This window comes from Erpetoichthys calabaricus, chromosome 14, assembly GCF_900747795.2.
Source record: "Erpetoichthys calabaricus chromosome 14, fErpCal1.3, whole genome shotgun sequence".
NCBI lineage: Eukaryota > Metazoa > Chordata > Cladistia > Polypteriformes > Polypteridae > Erpetoichthys > Erpetoichthys calabaricus.
Window position 1 is genome coordinate 11,788,012 of NC_041407.2, and position 16,860 is coordinate 11,804,871.

At 37.2% G+C, this 16,860-nt stretch overlaps 1 protein-coding gene across 1 annotated transcript; it reads left to right on the plus strand.

The window, feature by feature from the left end:
* Positions 1–556: 556 nt before the first annotated feature.
* On the plus strand, positions 557–14,086 carry atp5pd (ATP synthase peripheral stalk subunit d). The gene is made up of 6 exons (XM_051918732.1): positions 557–621; positions 2,344–2,474; positions 5,195–5,291; positions 8,353–8,424; positions 12,977–13,039; positions 13,875–14,086. Exons 2-6 carry the CDS (start codon positions 2,353–2,355, stop codon positions 14,004–14,006), a joined length of 486 nt encoding a protein of 161 aa, XP_051774692.1. The 5' UTR covers positions 557–621; positions 2,344–2,352; the 3' UTR covers positions 14,007–14,086.
* Positions 14,087–16,860: the final 2,774 nt, after the last annotated feature.

Sequence of the window (16,860 nt, forward strand, 5' to 3'; positions counted from 1 at the left end):
CTTTGTCTGTTCTGTTTGTTGTTAACTGTCATTATTACATTACAATTAAGGGAGTAAAAAGGTTGAATTAAGAAATGTGGCATAAATATTTTTAAATTTATTATAAAAGTAAATCTCATACTTTCTCGTGTTTTTCTAAATGTAGAAAACAAAGAACGAAAGACTAGCCGTTTAAACAATGGTAGATTGGGAAATTGGTTGAAACAAAAACCTTTCACAGGAGTGCATGAGCTATCGTTTCTCCGTTTTGAGATTCAGTAATCTGTATTTGAATCCCGTGTCTTGTCATTGCCTGCATGTAGACTGTACGCTCTTTCTGCTTCTGCGTGGGACTTTCTCCAGGTAGTATGGTTTTATTCCCATAGACAAAACGTTAAATGTTATTTTCAAAGAACCTCCACGTGTGTGTCTGGACACTGCAGTCGTCTGGCACCGTGTGCTGGTTGGATAGGCACCGATTACGTATCTGAATAGATAGTAAGATATACTGTAAGCGTTGACTATTTAATACTACAAATACCAGAATGCATCGCTCTGCTCACGTGGTTGACCTAAGCGCCGATTATCTGTTGCTATTTCCGTGTCCGGTCGGCCATTTTCCTCCGGCAGTGTAAGGCGAAGGTGAGAATGTAAACTGAATTTTTTAAAAGAAGGGCTGACATAGTTAAGTCACATTTAATGTGACATTACAATTCTTACTGCAGCTTTCTCTTAATGTCCGAGTTGTGTTCTGGTTTGGAACAGTTTGTTTTTAAGGATTACCTTCATCGGTTCTTGTTCATCTGACCTTGCAGCTTGGAATGACCGGAGAAATTTAGTGAGCGACGCTTTTCTTTATTTAACCGGTCATTAATTGCACCATTATTTCACCTTCTTGACGTACGAGATAGTCAGGAAAATCATAATGTGTAAGGTTAACTCATTAGTATGTGACCATCCTTTGAATATGAAGAAACGGTTCTGAGTCATGTCCTAGTTTAGTTAGTGGGTTTGATGAGATGCATTTATTTGAGCTTTTTAGTGAACCATTTACTTTATGCTGATATTTTTAATAAAGTACAGCGCGGTGTGCAAATTAAAGAGTCTTATATCTTTTAAAAGTAGTATTTTGATATTCTTCAGTGACCGAATGTACACAGGAATCGATAATTTGCAAGAAAATCGTCCACGAAGGACTTTACACTGTTAAATCACAAATGGGTCTTTCTCGGCAAGCAATATCGGTTAAAATGTGTAAAACACACTCGTCTTTTCTAATTTTCTGTAAACGAGAATACAAGCTAAATTTTGCAATTTGGGGTTGAGAGAAGAAGAGCTGTACAAGTTACAGTGACATGTTAATATAAAAAACGGTTTAACGTATAACCAAACCATGAAGTTACTGTAGGTGTAGACTTTGAGGTTTAGTTTTTTCACACACTAATTACGTTTTTTTCTCTGAATTGCGAAGTATTTAAGACTTTTGACTTAAAATCTTCAGGCTGCGGGTTCAAGTCCCACTACTGACACTGTGCGACCACGAGCAAGTAACTTCATATGCAATTGAAGTGTTTGCAGAAACAAAAGAAATGTAACCGATTGTATCTGACATGTTGCAGGACGCCTTGAATAATGGCGCTAGCCAAACAAGTTAATGAATTGTAATGTATTCCATACACATTCTTGTGAATGTAAGGGGCATAGTGATTGTGTGAAGCTCTTATCAGTCAAATCTCCTCAAGCCCTTCATTGCACGATTTTTAGGACTGGCAAATTCGGTGTAGAGGCCTGTGGTGCTGCCTGTCAGTAAAAGTAAATCGCACATTATAGCACTTTTCTGAATGCAGAAAAAGAAGGAAAGACCAGCACATTAAGCAATGACAAATTGGGAAATTTGTTGAAACAAAAGCCTGCTACCACGTGGGGGTTTGTCAGGACTGGAATTGGATCTATAGTCTGTATTGTACAGGTGTGCATGAGGTATCGCTTCTCCCTTTTGGGATTCAGTAATCGGTATTTGAATCCTGTGCCTTGTCATTGCCTGTATGGAGCTTGCACGCTGTTTCTGCTTCTGCGTGGGACTTTCTCCAGGTAGTATGATTTGTGATGAGATTTTATTCATACATTTTTCAAACACATGCACACATAATGCAATGGTTTTCTTTTTTCTCATTAAGGGTGTTCAATTACTGATCAGTTTGCCTTTTAGATCTTGTGCTTCTGTACTTGTCTGTTTTCAGCCTTTTTTTGTGTATTTTTTTCATTTGCTAATTTCTTTGTATCTTAATGTATTATGATTATGTATTATGTAACCCTCACTAATCCTGCCATGCTTTTTTTTTTAAAAAAAATGTTTTATTATAGTACCTAAAAATGGCTGGCCGACGAGTTACATTGAAGGCTATTGACTGGATGGCATTTGCAGAGAGGGTGCCTCCCAACCAGAAGGCAATGTTCAATGCATTAAAAACTCGCAGTGATTCCATCGCAGCCAGGTTTGTTAAACTGTGAATTATTTTTTGATTGCAGACTTCAAAATCACTGTGTTAACAACTCAAGATTCTATAATGTATAAGCATGTTCCTCTATGACTTTTATTTAGTGCACCTACCTTCTGACCTATTATCTGCTCGTTACAGATCTAGTACTTGAGTTCAGTTCTCATTTATTTGGTTTCTCTTTTTGGCATCATTTCTCTCTGTTCATCGGTAACATAGAATTGATTGCAATTTTTTCCAGTGTTAGGGCACATCATGCTTTCTTCCCAAAAAAATGTCCGACTTACACACAGACCTATATGCAATATAGCATAAACAAATTATATTGTATGTATACAGCCATGTAGATCAGAGATCTAGAAACAGACTCAAGTAAAATGTACAAACAGTAAATTGTTAAACCATATATCATGTTTATATACATAAACAGGTGGAACACGTTAAACACATAATAAAGCAACAATAATTAGAATGATTAACATATAACAATAGAGTCCATTAATGATGGAATTAAGACATGGCCAGTTGACACTAAAGGAGAATAAACTGTTTAATACCATTGCTAGAGAGAATGCATCTTTGTGGTCCAAAGTCACTTAAAATGAAAAAAATAAATTTCTGATGACCTTGGCCACCTCTTCGATTCTTGACATTGTCCAGCACATATTTATGATACTCTATAATCTTAAAGGAAGCAGATATATTTTTATTGTTGAATAATAATGCCCTAGTATTTTTGTAACTTTCTGTGGTTTTAGATTAGTACTATGTAAATGAAGCCACAGCAGCATGCCAAAAAGAGCAGCAATAGAAGAAGGTTCTTGTCTGTTTGACTTCTTTCTTTCTTTCTTTCTTTCTTTCTTTCTTTCTTTCTTTCTTTCTTTCTTTCTTTCTTTCTTTCTTTCTTTCTGTCTTGAAGTTCAATTAATGAATTACTAGGAGCCTGGCATGAATGTTCATGTTAAGGATGCAAGTGGCTAGTGTGTATGCACTGTATGTATGTGTGCGTGTGTATGTGTACGTGTTTAATATAAAATACTACAGACATTTCTTCATTTATATACACAAAGTTTCACACATCCCATTTTTGTTTTTATAATGAAGACAGATTTTTCTTTTTGCATTGGGACTGTATTTGAGACTCTGAGGAAATTTTTTTTGGGAATTAAATGCTTGAAAACAAGAAATAAACCGTGAACGACAGACCCAAACAACATGGTATGAAAGCCCTCTAATGAGCTATGGGAGACAGTTGTCTTGGTCCTTTTTTAAGAAGCATCTGGCCATGCTGGAGATGAATTCTGGAGCACTGTACAGGATTAAAAATAGATTAAATTGTTATGTATAGAATTAAGTGAATATCAGTGAACAGAATAACACATCTTGTACCAACATGAACTGTTTTGGAAAGTTGTCTGCAGCAGTACTGGAGCTGCAACTATGAATTGGACTAAAAAGGAAAGAAAATGGATGGATGAAAAATCTGTCTTGACAATTCTTTTTTTTTTTTTTTGACTAATTTGGTTGAACCTGTCCATTATTATCATTACAAATTTACTTTTGTGATATTCTGCCAACTCAACTTTTAAATGCCTGAAAAAAAAAACCTTTTTTTCGTTATGTCACTAGGGAATGGCAAGGTGTTGCATGTTGGTTGTTTCCTAGGTTTGTTTTGTTTTTGGCAAACTGGACAACTACCTTGTGTGGAACTTTTTTTCCTTGTGTTTATTTTGTACTAGAATTATTACTGAATTAAAAATACGATATACAGTACTGCACTGTAGTTAATTTGTTTTTGCAGAAAGTGCTATTGTAAAATTTAGGTTTTTGATATTTAGCACCTCTAGGTTAAAGAGGGTTATAGGAGTGTGATCTGCATATACAGGGCAGGAATACAAAACTGAACCATTAATGTGTTGTCACTGAGGCACTCCATATTAACTGTAGCAGCTTCTTAAACAATTTAATAGAGAAAAAATTGCATTTTACTTGAATCTCACAGTATTCTTTATAGGTTAACATGTACTGTACAGGTACATGTTCCTAAATTATTCTTCATGGTTATATCAGTGATTTGAAACAAATTGATCAGTGTCATTTATGAAAAAGTGAATACAGGTTTTCAGGAAAGCTCTTTCATGAATGGCCAGGTCTGTTGATGTCCTTTTCCCAAATTAAAGCTTGGCTTGTAGGTGCCAGTTGTGGGTGTCTATCCATTAAAGCAGTTGTGTCTTGAGTCTACAAAATGTTTTTATAAATTCAAAGGTTTTTGGTGCTCAAATGTTTTAGGCCCCTAAAGTAACATGCATCTTAATACAAAAACTCAAGTGACTTTGTGAACTAATTAGAATTCACTGTAATTCAGGCAGAAAGCTCTGTATCTGCTGGATTTACACCCTAGTATTACATTAACTGATTTGGGCTTAATTTATTAATGGTGAGTAATTGCTCTTAACATGCTGCTCTTAAGGATTGATGATGTATTTCCTTGTCGATCCATTGTTGTGTGTGTGGTGTTTTTTTGTTTTTTTTTGTAGTAGTCTACCCTCTGAGCAAATATAATTTCAATTTTGTCTTAGTCTATTGCTTATTCTTGGAAAAGTCTTCATGTCTGGAATGTGAGATTTTATTAGGAATTGTGTGACAGCAAGTAACTTGTTCAAGCAAACTTCATTGTGTTAGAGATTTAATTTACTTGATTGTTTTGTGATTTTTAGGTTAGCCTCTCTCCCAGAAAAACCTGCAGTCATTGATTGGAATTACTACAGAACTGCTGTTGCTAAGGCGGGATTGGTCGATGAGTTTGAAAAGAAGGTAAAATGAGAGCAAATTGTTTCTTCTGAAGTTGTATTTGTTAAATATCAATAACTAGCTGAAATACCCAACATTTTTTTAATTGTTTCAGAAAAATTATAATTTAAAAAAAAAAAAAAAAAACTTAATAAAAATAAATTAAACAATGAAGACTCAGTAATGTGCTTGTCTTGCGGTCTTCCAGTTGATGCTCAGAACCGGCCAACTCTCTTTAATTGTCAGTCACCTCCAGTTCGCCCTCTGGTGGTCGTTCAAAGTGTCAGCTGGATGATGACATGCATACAAAACCACATGATCACCCCCACCCTACCCAGGAGGGGGTGGGTTATGGTTGATTTCACCCTACAGTATTTTTAGTTGACCAATGAGAAACGTGTACCAAGTTCCATGAAAATCACTCCAGCTGTTCGGAAGTGATGCTGGAACATACACACCCTGACTTTATTTATTTTTACACATACACATACTGTAGTTAACTGAATTATTTTTTTATGCTTATTGGTTGCAGTTTAGTCCTGAAAAATAAGTAGACCAGCATAAATGTGGACCGGAAAATACTACAATAATTAGTGCAATGATTTTCTGACTACTGAATGGTTTAAATGGTTCTGAATGTTTCAGTCTCATGGAAGTTTCAATTTGGCTCACAATAAAGGTATTTGATGGGCAAATTGCTTGAGATCTCTGATCTGCACATAGTGGATGTAATGGCCAGCACCCTCAAAATAGGAACACTCCATATACCAAGATTACTGAACTTGTTTGCTTTTGATTAAAAAAACTACCGGTGATCTATTTGCTTTTTTAGAAAGGTTAATAATGCTTGTAGGTGTGCTAATGCATCTTGTCACACTCTAGAAGTTTTAAGTTCTCTAAGAAGGCATGATGTAGGAGTGCCAGGATTTACTGGTGTTAATTGTACAGTGTGCATGGATAGCTTTAGTTTGAAGATCAGCAATTCTTCCTTTGAGTTATGAGAAGCCCAACAGTATAGTTTGACAAAGTGAGGTTTGCATTTTTAAGTCCTTCATGATGATCTACCTTTGCAGTAAGGAGACGGTGGAAGATTGTGTGTTCGCTTCCCAGTTCCTCCCTGTGTGGATAGCGCTTTGAGTACTGAGAATAACTCTATATAAATGTAATGAATTATTATTTACCTTTTCAATAGAATGATACAGACTTAACATTTGTTTAATGTAAGATTTATGGACACCCAACTAAACAACATATTTCCCATTTGAAGCCAAATGTTATTGTTAAATTAGTATTATTCACTCAGCAGTCCCCTTCTTTTGAAACAGTTATGACTTTGATTCCTTTTAAGCATTTTCTGAATACTTAAAAAAAAAAAAAAAAGCCCTGCATTGTCATTCAGCAGGGATGGTTCCTGCATGCAGGGCCGGCCTTAGGCCACTGCAACCTATGCGGCCGCAGTGGGCCCCGCACTTTCATAGGCCCCGCGCTAATTCTAGGTGTAAATTATTAAATTAAACCATTATAACTTATAATCATGTATAGGTCAGCGTGTTTATTCTGTTTTTATGTTTTTACAGTGTTTTTTATCTATTACGTCGTTGTTTCAAGTGATTACGACAAGTAAATAAAATTGAAAAAAAATTGTAGCTGCTCAGGTGCTTTATCTCTAAACTCCTCATTTAGGGGAACTTGGGGTAAGATGAAACAGACACCGTTCTTAACCTTATGATGGCTCAGCTCAGTGAAACCAATCAAATAGGAGGAGCTATTTATGGAGATGATGTTATCGATTTTTTGGATGAATAGTTTGAAATTTACCGGCAGTGGTTTAAATTTTCTCTTTTCTGCCAGACGAAGATTTTTTCACCGGTGAGTAAAGCTTGTTCCTCAGAAACAAGCGTTGTATAAAATTCGAAGATCCTGTACATTGATAACCCACCCTATGTTAAGTCAGCCATAGAATCATCGGCACGTCAACTTGTATCTTTATACAATTTGTTTTATCAATAGTCTCTCATTTCAAATGTTTAAGATAGTTTTACAAAATAAAATAATGTGATTCGTCTACCCAAACGATTGTTTCATCTTACCCGTAGTAGGGGTAAGATAAAAAAAAAATTTTTTCACAAACACTTGCTCAAAACGTACCGATTCATCCCTAAGCGACAAGCGCATGCATATGCAGATCATTAACAATAATTTGACTGAAAATTACTGGTAAAAAGCAAAAAATGTGGATTTGACAAGGAATTTTAAAAAGTGGTTCATCTTACCTCAAGTTCCCCTAAATTGGTAGACTTAAGGTATTTTTTTAAATTTTATTTACTCGTAATCAAATGCAAACGTGACATAATCAAATGCAAATTGTCGTTCAAACGTTAAATCACGTAATCAAATGCAATAACGACGTAATAAATCAGTAAATACTTTATTTTGTTCATTTTTCATTTTTTTAACTGTGGCATCTGGTGAAAGAAGCTTCTCGCGCCTCAAACTAATCAAGAATTACTTGAGGTCAACAATTCACGAAGATAGATTGAACAATTTGGCAATTCTTGCTATTGAGCGTGATCTATGTAGGAAACAAAATTTTGATGATATACTGTATGACTTCGCTACACGCAAGGCTCGTAAAGTTAATTTGATCGTGATTTTGTACTTAGTAAAGAATGAATAAAATGCAAAGACGAATTTTTTTTCTAATACAAAATCTTAATTTTCACTTATTATCCTTATCCCTACCCCGACTGGGCCCCGCGCAATCCGTTTCGCATAGGGCCCCGCAATTGTTAGGGCCGCCCCTGCCTGCATGGTACATAATGCTGCTAAGCTACCAGCTCAGGAATTGGGTGGATGGGTGCTCAGTGTAAAAATATGAACATATTAATGTACAAGTTACTCATGATCTGTTCTAATACATAGTCCCCATTAAACTTGATTGATGGTTTGTATTTTAAATTACTTTGTGACTAACAACTATCTTTTTTAATACAACCTTTTCATTGTATGAATAGCTTTAATGTTGTCACCATCCAAAATTACTGTATATAAAAGCAACTGAAGTATCTTTATTTTAATGTTTTAGTTTTCTAGCATAAAAGTTCCTGAGCCTGCTGATACAATGTCATCAAAAATTGATGCACAGGAAAAGGAGGCGGTGAGTATTATAAGTTAACTGTAAAACGCCTGCTAGTTTAGCTCTTTGCTATGTAGGGATTTCATGTTGTGTTTATTGCATATGCTACTTTTTGAGTTATGGTGAGGTGCAACTAGCTGAAAATGAAGCTTATGATGTGTTTCCAAGTGTTTATTCCCTTATAGTAATGCTAAAATTAATATAATTTGTTCAACAATTATATGAAACTTTAAGTAGCAGATATGAGGTTAACGCCAATCTCATTCTTGGTCTTTATTATTATTTAATTCTTCCTGTGTGTGTTTGTGTGTATATGCAACTTTCATTAAGCTCTTGTTTTAAGCGGACTTGTATAAAGTTTTTTTTTTTTTTTAACTAAACAGTTAATCTTTTAAGTTGGTAGTAAAATAGTAAGGCATTTTAAATAAAACACGTGCCAACCCCCTCACCATTTCACCATGGGCTGGGTGGTTTTGGAAAAGGGGTATTACTATGTGATTTCAAGACCATAAATATTTGTGCCACTACTGTCAAGTTGTATAGTATGATACCAATCTACCGTACCCTTGATACCGTTGCAAGCAATACACTTATGATTTAATATTAAATTTGAACTTACTACTTATGTGTAGGTAGTACTATGCCATTCTTATACACCCTCTTAATCGTGGCATCAAGGAAAATGGGAGATGCAAAAACAATGTGTGAGGCTGGAATTTGCCCAAAAAGTAAATTTAGGTGGTAAGCTTAATTGTCAGTTCAGTATGGAGTATGTCTGGGATATTTTTTTGTTTTGACGAAATCGCCATTTCTGGCGGCACGGTGGCGCAGTGGTAGCGCTGCTGCCTCGCAGTTAGGAGACCCGGGTTCGCTTCCCGGGTCCTCCCTGCGTGGAGTTTGCATGTTCCCCCCGTGTCTGCGTGGGTTTCCTCCGGGCGCTCCGGTTTCCTCCCACAGTCCAAAGACATGCAGGTTAGGTGGATTGGCGATTCTAAATTGGCCCTAGTGTGTGCTTGGTGTGTGGGTGTGTTTGTGTGCGTCCTGCGGTGGGTTGGCACCCTGCCCAGGATTGGTTCCTGCCTTGTGCCCTGTGTTGGCTGGGATTGGCTCCAGCAGACCCCCCGTGACCCTGTGTTCGGATTCAGCGGGTTAGAAAATGGATGGATGGATGGAAATCGCCATTTCGCTGTACATTTCCAGATGCATCTGCAGTTTGAGTTGTGTGAGATTTTAGAATCAAGTAAATGTGGTGATCATCTTATTTGGATTTTTTTGTCAAGTATTATGTCCAAATTTTTTTCCATGAACTTATAGTTGGTTTAAACCAGTGCTTCTCAAATAGGGGGCGCGTGGCTCCGTCAAGGGGGGCGCGTTTGACCTCGGGGAACATGCTTTTTTATTTTTCTTTTTTGATTTTTTTTTTACTGTTCTAGAATAAAGTGCAATACCACTCCACTACATTAAGGGGCAGTGGCGCTCTCATTGGCAGAGTGTGCGCAGGGAGCATTCGCTCGGTGGTGTAGGGGTTTTGTTTGCATTGAGCATGCGCGCTTTGCACACAGTACAAAGTATGAGTATGAAGTGTAGACACGAAGTGTAGCAGACCCTCAAGTGACATCATGAAAAAAATTTTAACAGGGATGAGAAGACAGGCGGAGAAAGAAGAAGATAAAGAGACAAACAAAAGTCTCCCAAAAGCTAAGACGAGGAAATATGACGAAGCGTATGTAGCGCTTGGCTTCACTGTGACTACGGTGGGAGACGAGGAAAGACCGGTGTGCTTACTGTGTCTAAAAATGTTGGCAGCGGACAGCATGAAGCCAAATAAATTAAGGCGTCACTTAAAGACATTACACCCTAATCACGCTGATAAGCCGCTTGAGTTTTTTCAGCGAAAACGTGTTGAATATTGCCAGCAATCATCCCGCTTTCTGACTGCTACTTCAGTAAACCAGCGAGCGTTGTTGGCATCATATAAGGTGGCGTACCAAATTGCTCAGTGCAAAAAACCCCACACCATAGCAGAAGAGCTGATACTGCCTGCAGTATTAGACATGGTCTCTGTCATGCTGGATGACGCAAGTGCTGCAAAAATAAAAACTATCCCTCTGTCAAATGACACTGTTGCTAGACGTATAAATGACATTGCTGACGATCTTAAAGAACAGCTGGTAGAAAAACTCAAAGATAAACGTTTTGCCTTACAATTTGATGAAGCAATTGACAGCAACAAAGACTTTGTTTATTGCTTATGTACGTTTTGAAATGACAAATTCCCTGTGTGAGGATCTACTTTTTTGTAAATATGTCAGAGACAGAGCCACAGCCGAAGAGCTATTCAAAATGCTAGACTGCTTCCTGACTGAGAATGGGCTAAAGTGGGAGAACTGCATTGGTGTTTGCAGTGATGGTGCACAGACCATGGCAGGGATGAGAAAAGGACTTCGGACTCTCATAAAGAAGGCTTCACCTAATGCTGAGTGGACACACTGGATTTTACATAGAGAGGCACTGGCATGAAGGCACCTTTCCTCTGAATTAAGTGAGGTTATGACTGACATTGTAGGAGTAGTCAATTTAATAAAGACCAGACCACTAAAAACAAGAGTTTTCTCTGCTATCTGTGAGGAGATGGGAGCTGAACATCAAGCTGTGCTGTTTCACAGTGAAGCAAGGTGGCTGTCACAAGGAAAAATGTTATCCCGAGTTTTTGAGCTCAGAGAAGAGATAAGAATGTTTTTGGAGCAGGAGCACAAGTATGAAGTTGCAAGAAAGTTTAGTGATGAGAACTTTCTGATGAAACTTGCTTACCTGAGTGACATATTTGGAAAGCTCAATAAACTAAATCTACAGCTTCAAGGGAAAAATCAACACCTCCCTCAGGTCACAGACAAGATCAACTCTTTCACTCGAAAGCTTGCAATGTGGGGCAGGCGACTTGATGAAGGAAATACTGTGTCATTTGAGAACTTGCAGGAATTTGTTGACACTACTGACTATGATGTCACCTCAGTGATTCCATATTTTAAGCAGCATATTTCATCACTGATGGGATTCTTTACAAAGTACTTCCCTAAAAACAGTTCCCAGTATGACTGGGTGAGAGATCCTTTTAATGCACCAGCTCCAACTGGTTTTAGCCTTGCAGAGAAGGAGCAGTTCATAGAAATCACATCTGACTCCATATTGAGACTAAGTTTCACATCCCAGACACTGAGTGAATTCTGGCTGAATGTGGAGAAGCAATATCCACTCTTAGGACAAAGAGCTGTGCACATTCTTCTTCCATTTGCAACTTCTTACTTGTGTGAGACTGGCTTCTCTGCTGTTGCTGCTCTGAAAAGCAAATACAGGTCCCGGCTACACATTGAGAAGGAGCTGAGAGTTGCTGTGTCCTGCTTCAAACCCTGCTTCGAAAAGCTGTGCATTGCAAAACGTGCTCATTGTAGCCATTAATCCAGACATCATCTCTGATTAAAAAATCAGCTCAAATTATTTTATATATTTTTGTTTTGCAGGTTAAAGTTTTTTTAATATTGTGCTCCTGAGTAAATGTTGGTGATCAGTTTGAATGCATTATTATTTATTGATTTTATGTATTTTTTTTCAGTATCATATGGTTTGACATGGTCAATCAAAAAATGTTTATAGTTTAATTAAGGATTTAATTTTTTTTGAATTTAGAATGCACTTTAAATCTTTTCTGTTACATTTAATAAAGCTATTCTTTGTTGTAAATTGGTCCATATTTCTTTCTTTTTTTATTCTCTTATACATTAATAAGGATACAGTGTTATGCAGAGGTGTACTTATAACAATTTTATAGACAAATGATACTATTTATAGTCGCACGGGGGGCGCGAGATGTTTTCTTCTTCCTAGGGGGGGCATGACAGAAAATAATTGAGAAACACTGGTTTAAACTAATGAAAGTCATGTAATTTTATAGGTTCTGTTTTTCTCCCATGGTCAGTGCAGAAAGTTATTGCTAATAGTGCAAATCTCTAGTGTAAACTGAAATAATAAAGCATTCAGTAAAAGAGGTCCCAGCAAATGTAAAAATCTTTGCACTATAAACTGTTGGCTTTTTTCCCCCCAAATAAGATGTCCATATTAACTTATTTTACGTTATCTAGAACAATTGTGACTAATGGTGAAAGTGAAATCTTTCTTAATACACAAGACTAAAATGAAAATCATTCCATACTTTTGGCAATCCAGCATTGGTACTGAATACTAAGCAAGTCAATCCAGCACACTGGCAAAAAATACGACATCTGTGTCTTTGACCCGTTTTTAAAATGCATTTCCTGCACTGCTTCCTTATGTAAACTCAAACTGGCAAATCCTGCAATGTTTTGTTAGCATTACTTTTACTGTACTGAAAGACAAACTAAGAGATGTGTATTGATATTGTTCCTATTAGTCGTTTGGCACACAGGTTTAAATAACTACCAGCTGGTTTGGAGTTTCTGAACATGTCGGTATTAGACACAAAATCCTTGAAGTAGATATATATTTACTTGTAGAAAATGTGTAATTTATCTGTTTTCTTAAAAATGTTATTTTACAGAATCAGAGTGCACTTAGTTATATTGAGACATCAAAGAGTCGTGTTGCTCAATATGAGAAAGAGGTGAGATGATTTTATTTATGTGACTGTCCTTTTTTTGTGTGTTTAGTGCCAGCTCTTTTCTAAGTATTGTCGCTTCGGTCATTAGTATAGAATTGTGGGTTTTTAATGTAAGTTAATGTTTCTGTAGTGAATGCCGTCCCAAGATAGTTTAGAAGTTATGACGGAATGGCAGTGTCTTTGTAATTGTATTGATACACACACATGTATGTATGTGTGTGCATATGTACAGTATGTATATATATATATATATATATATATATTATGTGTGTGTGTGTATATAATATATATTGCATAGTTTACTGTCAAATAAAGCGAAGAGTACGCAACACGTGTTTCGCCCTCCTTTTGGGCTCATCAGGCGTACTCTTTGCTTTATTTGACAGTAAACTATGCAACATTCTATGATCTGCTTCTCACAACTGAAAGAGGGCACCGTGGCAGACTTTGCCGAATGGCAGACCAACCACAAGCGTTACCTGGTAGGTAACCACCCACACAATTGAGGTCGTCGAGACTCAGACTACTAATGCAGTGTGTGTGTGTGTGATATATATAGATATATATATATAAATAAATGTGTGTGTATATGCATATGAATGAATGAGAAGGAGGCACTGTGTGTTATCTATGTGTACATCTTCATTCGAGGGTCATAATACGACTTGTTTTATTTGTTGGAACAATGTGTGGTAGAACTTTCTCATAATGTTATCTTTGGCCAAATGCCTTTGTGAATCAGAACTTCTTGGTGGTCCATTGGATGACTAGCCCAGTTAACTTAATGTATCTGATCAACATTAATTTTTATTTTTTTTTATCCCTCTCAAATACTCAGCTGGAGAAATTGAGAAATATTATTCCATTTGATCAGATGACAATTGATGACTTGAATGAAGCTTTCCCTGAAACCAAACTAGACGAAAAGAAGTATCCCTACTGGCCACACAAGCCCATCTCAGAACTGTAAATGTCTGCTGCAAGAAAACAGTGTCATCCCCAAGATTCTGTCTTTATTTTAAATAAATTTCTTGTACAGTGACTATCCAACAGTGTGTATTCTTTCTTTTCCCCCCCCCCCCTCTTAACATGGGCTTTGTAAAGAGCAACATGTCCACAAAAAGCCTTCTCAAAAACTGCTGATGTAAGATGACAATGGGCATTGTGACCACCAGGAATGTAGCACCAACCCAAACCCTCGACATAATTGACACAACTACAGTCCCGGGTTCACCAGAACCAATTTAGCGTAGCCAGTTCACATCTGCATGTCTTTGTACAGTAGGAAGCAACTGGAGCACCTGAAGGAAACCCACACAGACACAAGGACAACGTGCAGACTGCATGTGGGGAGGACAGGAATAAAATGCTGTACTACAAATGTGTGTGATGTGCCATCTGTTGGAATGATAAATGCAATGCATTTTATTACTGTGTGCTTTATAAAATACATTTCAATGGAGGGAGCATTGCAAAAGTTAATGACAAAGTCTACATTAATTATTTAGATTCCAACCCACCTTAGACAAGTGGCATAGTAACTGTCCGTGTGTAAATATATACAGTATGAATTGCACTCACTAGCTTAAACTACCCCATGTTCTTATATATAGAACAGAAGCATTTGTAGAAATTTAAAAATTAAAAAAAAATAACATTCAAATTAATTCAATGATACTTAATTTAGATTCTTTCAGTGTATCATTTTGTTCTATACCCAGTACATAATGTATTATTGCTTTATCCACCTTAATAGAAGGATAAATGTATGTGTGTGTGTCTGCTGCATCAGTCATTTCAACAGATGGAGCATTACAAACATTAACACCGCTTTTAGGAATCCTATAGCAAATGGCATATAGAAGACTAATATGCCATTAGATGTGGAGTTCCTAAAAGTGTTCATGGTAGTGATGTGCCTTCTGTTGGAATGACAGATATAGTGATGAAGTGGACTTCTAGACCGACACTTGTCCTTTTCTTTTAAGTGTATATATGTTAGAGTGTATTTAGGTTTCAAAATATTGTTAATTTAAGGGTTTTTAAGAAGGACATTGAGTTCTTGCAAGCAAATTAAAGTTGCCATTAAATGATTGAAACACTCAAAAACACATTCACTTTAAAATGTTTCATGTAGGACGTTGACTTCCCGACCAGCCAAAAATTTGATTGGCTAGTTTTTGAGTTTCATTTAAGTAAAGGGCTGGATTAACCATTAAGCAAAAGGCACATTATTAGGGCATACGGGGGGGGGGGGGGGGGGGGGGGGGGGGGGCACCACATATATTTTCCATTGCCAGCTGGTCCAGGCTCCACAAATAGGGTCTCCCACATTAAATGGAAAAATCATGTGTGTGTGTGTGTAATAATAGAGGCTGAGGGTACCAAAATCTCTTAAGTGCTTACCCAGGGCCGATTAGTCCCTAAACGTCCAGACATTTCAGGTTTTGTCACAGCACTGTGCAGATATCCCAGACCACACCGTTATACTTCAGCCTTTCAAGACGTCTTTACTTAAGTAGTGGTGGAGCAGACAGACGCCAATGACAAGTCTGAGTGAAAGACTGAAGCCTCCTAATCCGACCATCTCCTAAATCTCTGCATGGAAAGCAGGGACATGCGGTCAGGGGAGGCTGAATTGGCGCATTTCCTGTTCAAATATAAGGGAGAAACGCGAGGTGCGGGAGTGACGAGCCTCCCCTCACCTGGGACTACGCTCTCCCTCACACACGGGGTTGATACATGCAGTTGGCGCTGCCTGTTGCTGTCTCTCTGTGTGTCGCCAATATAATGTTTGCAGACACGTTTATTATACACCCTGACTTTCCACAGACTGTGTCATATCTTAAATGAATGTGTGTGACATATTTAGTCTTGCTGATCGGACATAAAACCGCAGTGAAAAGGCACAAAGTGAGGCAGACAGTACCGGGGCGCATGTGAGCCCAACAGGGGCTCGGTGCTGCTGCTCTTCTACGCAGAGACTTTGGGCGCCGATAAGTTAGCGATATCAGAAAGTCAAATGCATTGCTGCGGGGGTTTTTTTTTTTATTATTACTTTTTAATCCGACTGACTGCCAAAATGGAAGATTAAGATTTTTAAAAGTCAAAGAAAATAAGGAGGACTTTCACAAGAAAGGATAGGTGCTTGGACTTCATTTACAAATAAAGGTAAGACCATAAACTGTTTTCAATTTTATACAAAATGGGATCAGACTAAGAAAAAAACTATCCAATATTTAAAAACTAACTTTTGACCTTAAATAAAATCTCCTTTGTTTTGTATGACTATTTGTTACCATAGAATTAAAAAATACCTGATTTTCCCTCATTTCATTCTTTAATCAAAAATCAAAATCTGAAAATTCCTTTCATTTTCGTTTTTTCGTTTTTGCTTCTAAAATGAAATTTCAAATACCAAAAAGTACACGGACCTTAACGTTTATCATTTTTAACTTTTCCCTCAAGTCGTATGTAATTTTTAATTCCACACATTGAACGCCAGGTGGCGACACGTCCCTAAAAGCAGCGAATGTGAAAGTGTTTTTGTTCACTTGAGGGAGAAACCGCGCTGGAAATTCCTAATTATTGGAATGCAGGAATGTTTCCGGGGGCTGAGCAGTCAATTTTTAACATGACTGACCCAAATTTACAGGCTGAACAGTCGTTTTGTTTAAGTAGAAAAGACTGACGTCAAGTTGCGGTTTAAAGGTCTGAGGTTGCTTTGTGAAGACTGCGAAACTGACATTGCCGCCATCTGACCTCAGCTCAATTCCCTTGGTGTGTCCTAATGAAATTATTATTTAAAAAAAAAAAAAAGACAA

Bases quoted from the DNA above. Each gene is read 5' to 3' on its own strand.
- atp5pd (XM_051918732.1), top strand. From the start codon at position 2,353: ATGGCTGGCCGACGAGTTACATTGAAGGCTATTGACTGGATGGCATTT. The intron at 5,292-8,352 runs GTAAAATGAGAG...TTAATGTTTTAG, and splicing joins TCGATGAGTTTGAAAAGAAG to TTTTCTAGCATAAAAGTTCC. The intron at 8,425-12,976 runs GTGAGTATTATA...GTTATTTTACAG, and splicing joins ATGCACAGGAAAAGGAGGCG to AATCAGAGTGCACTTAGTTA.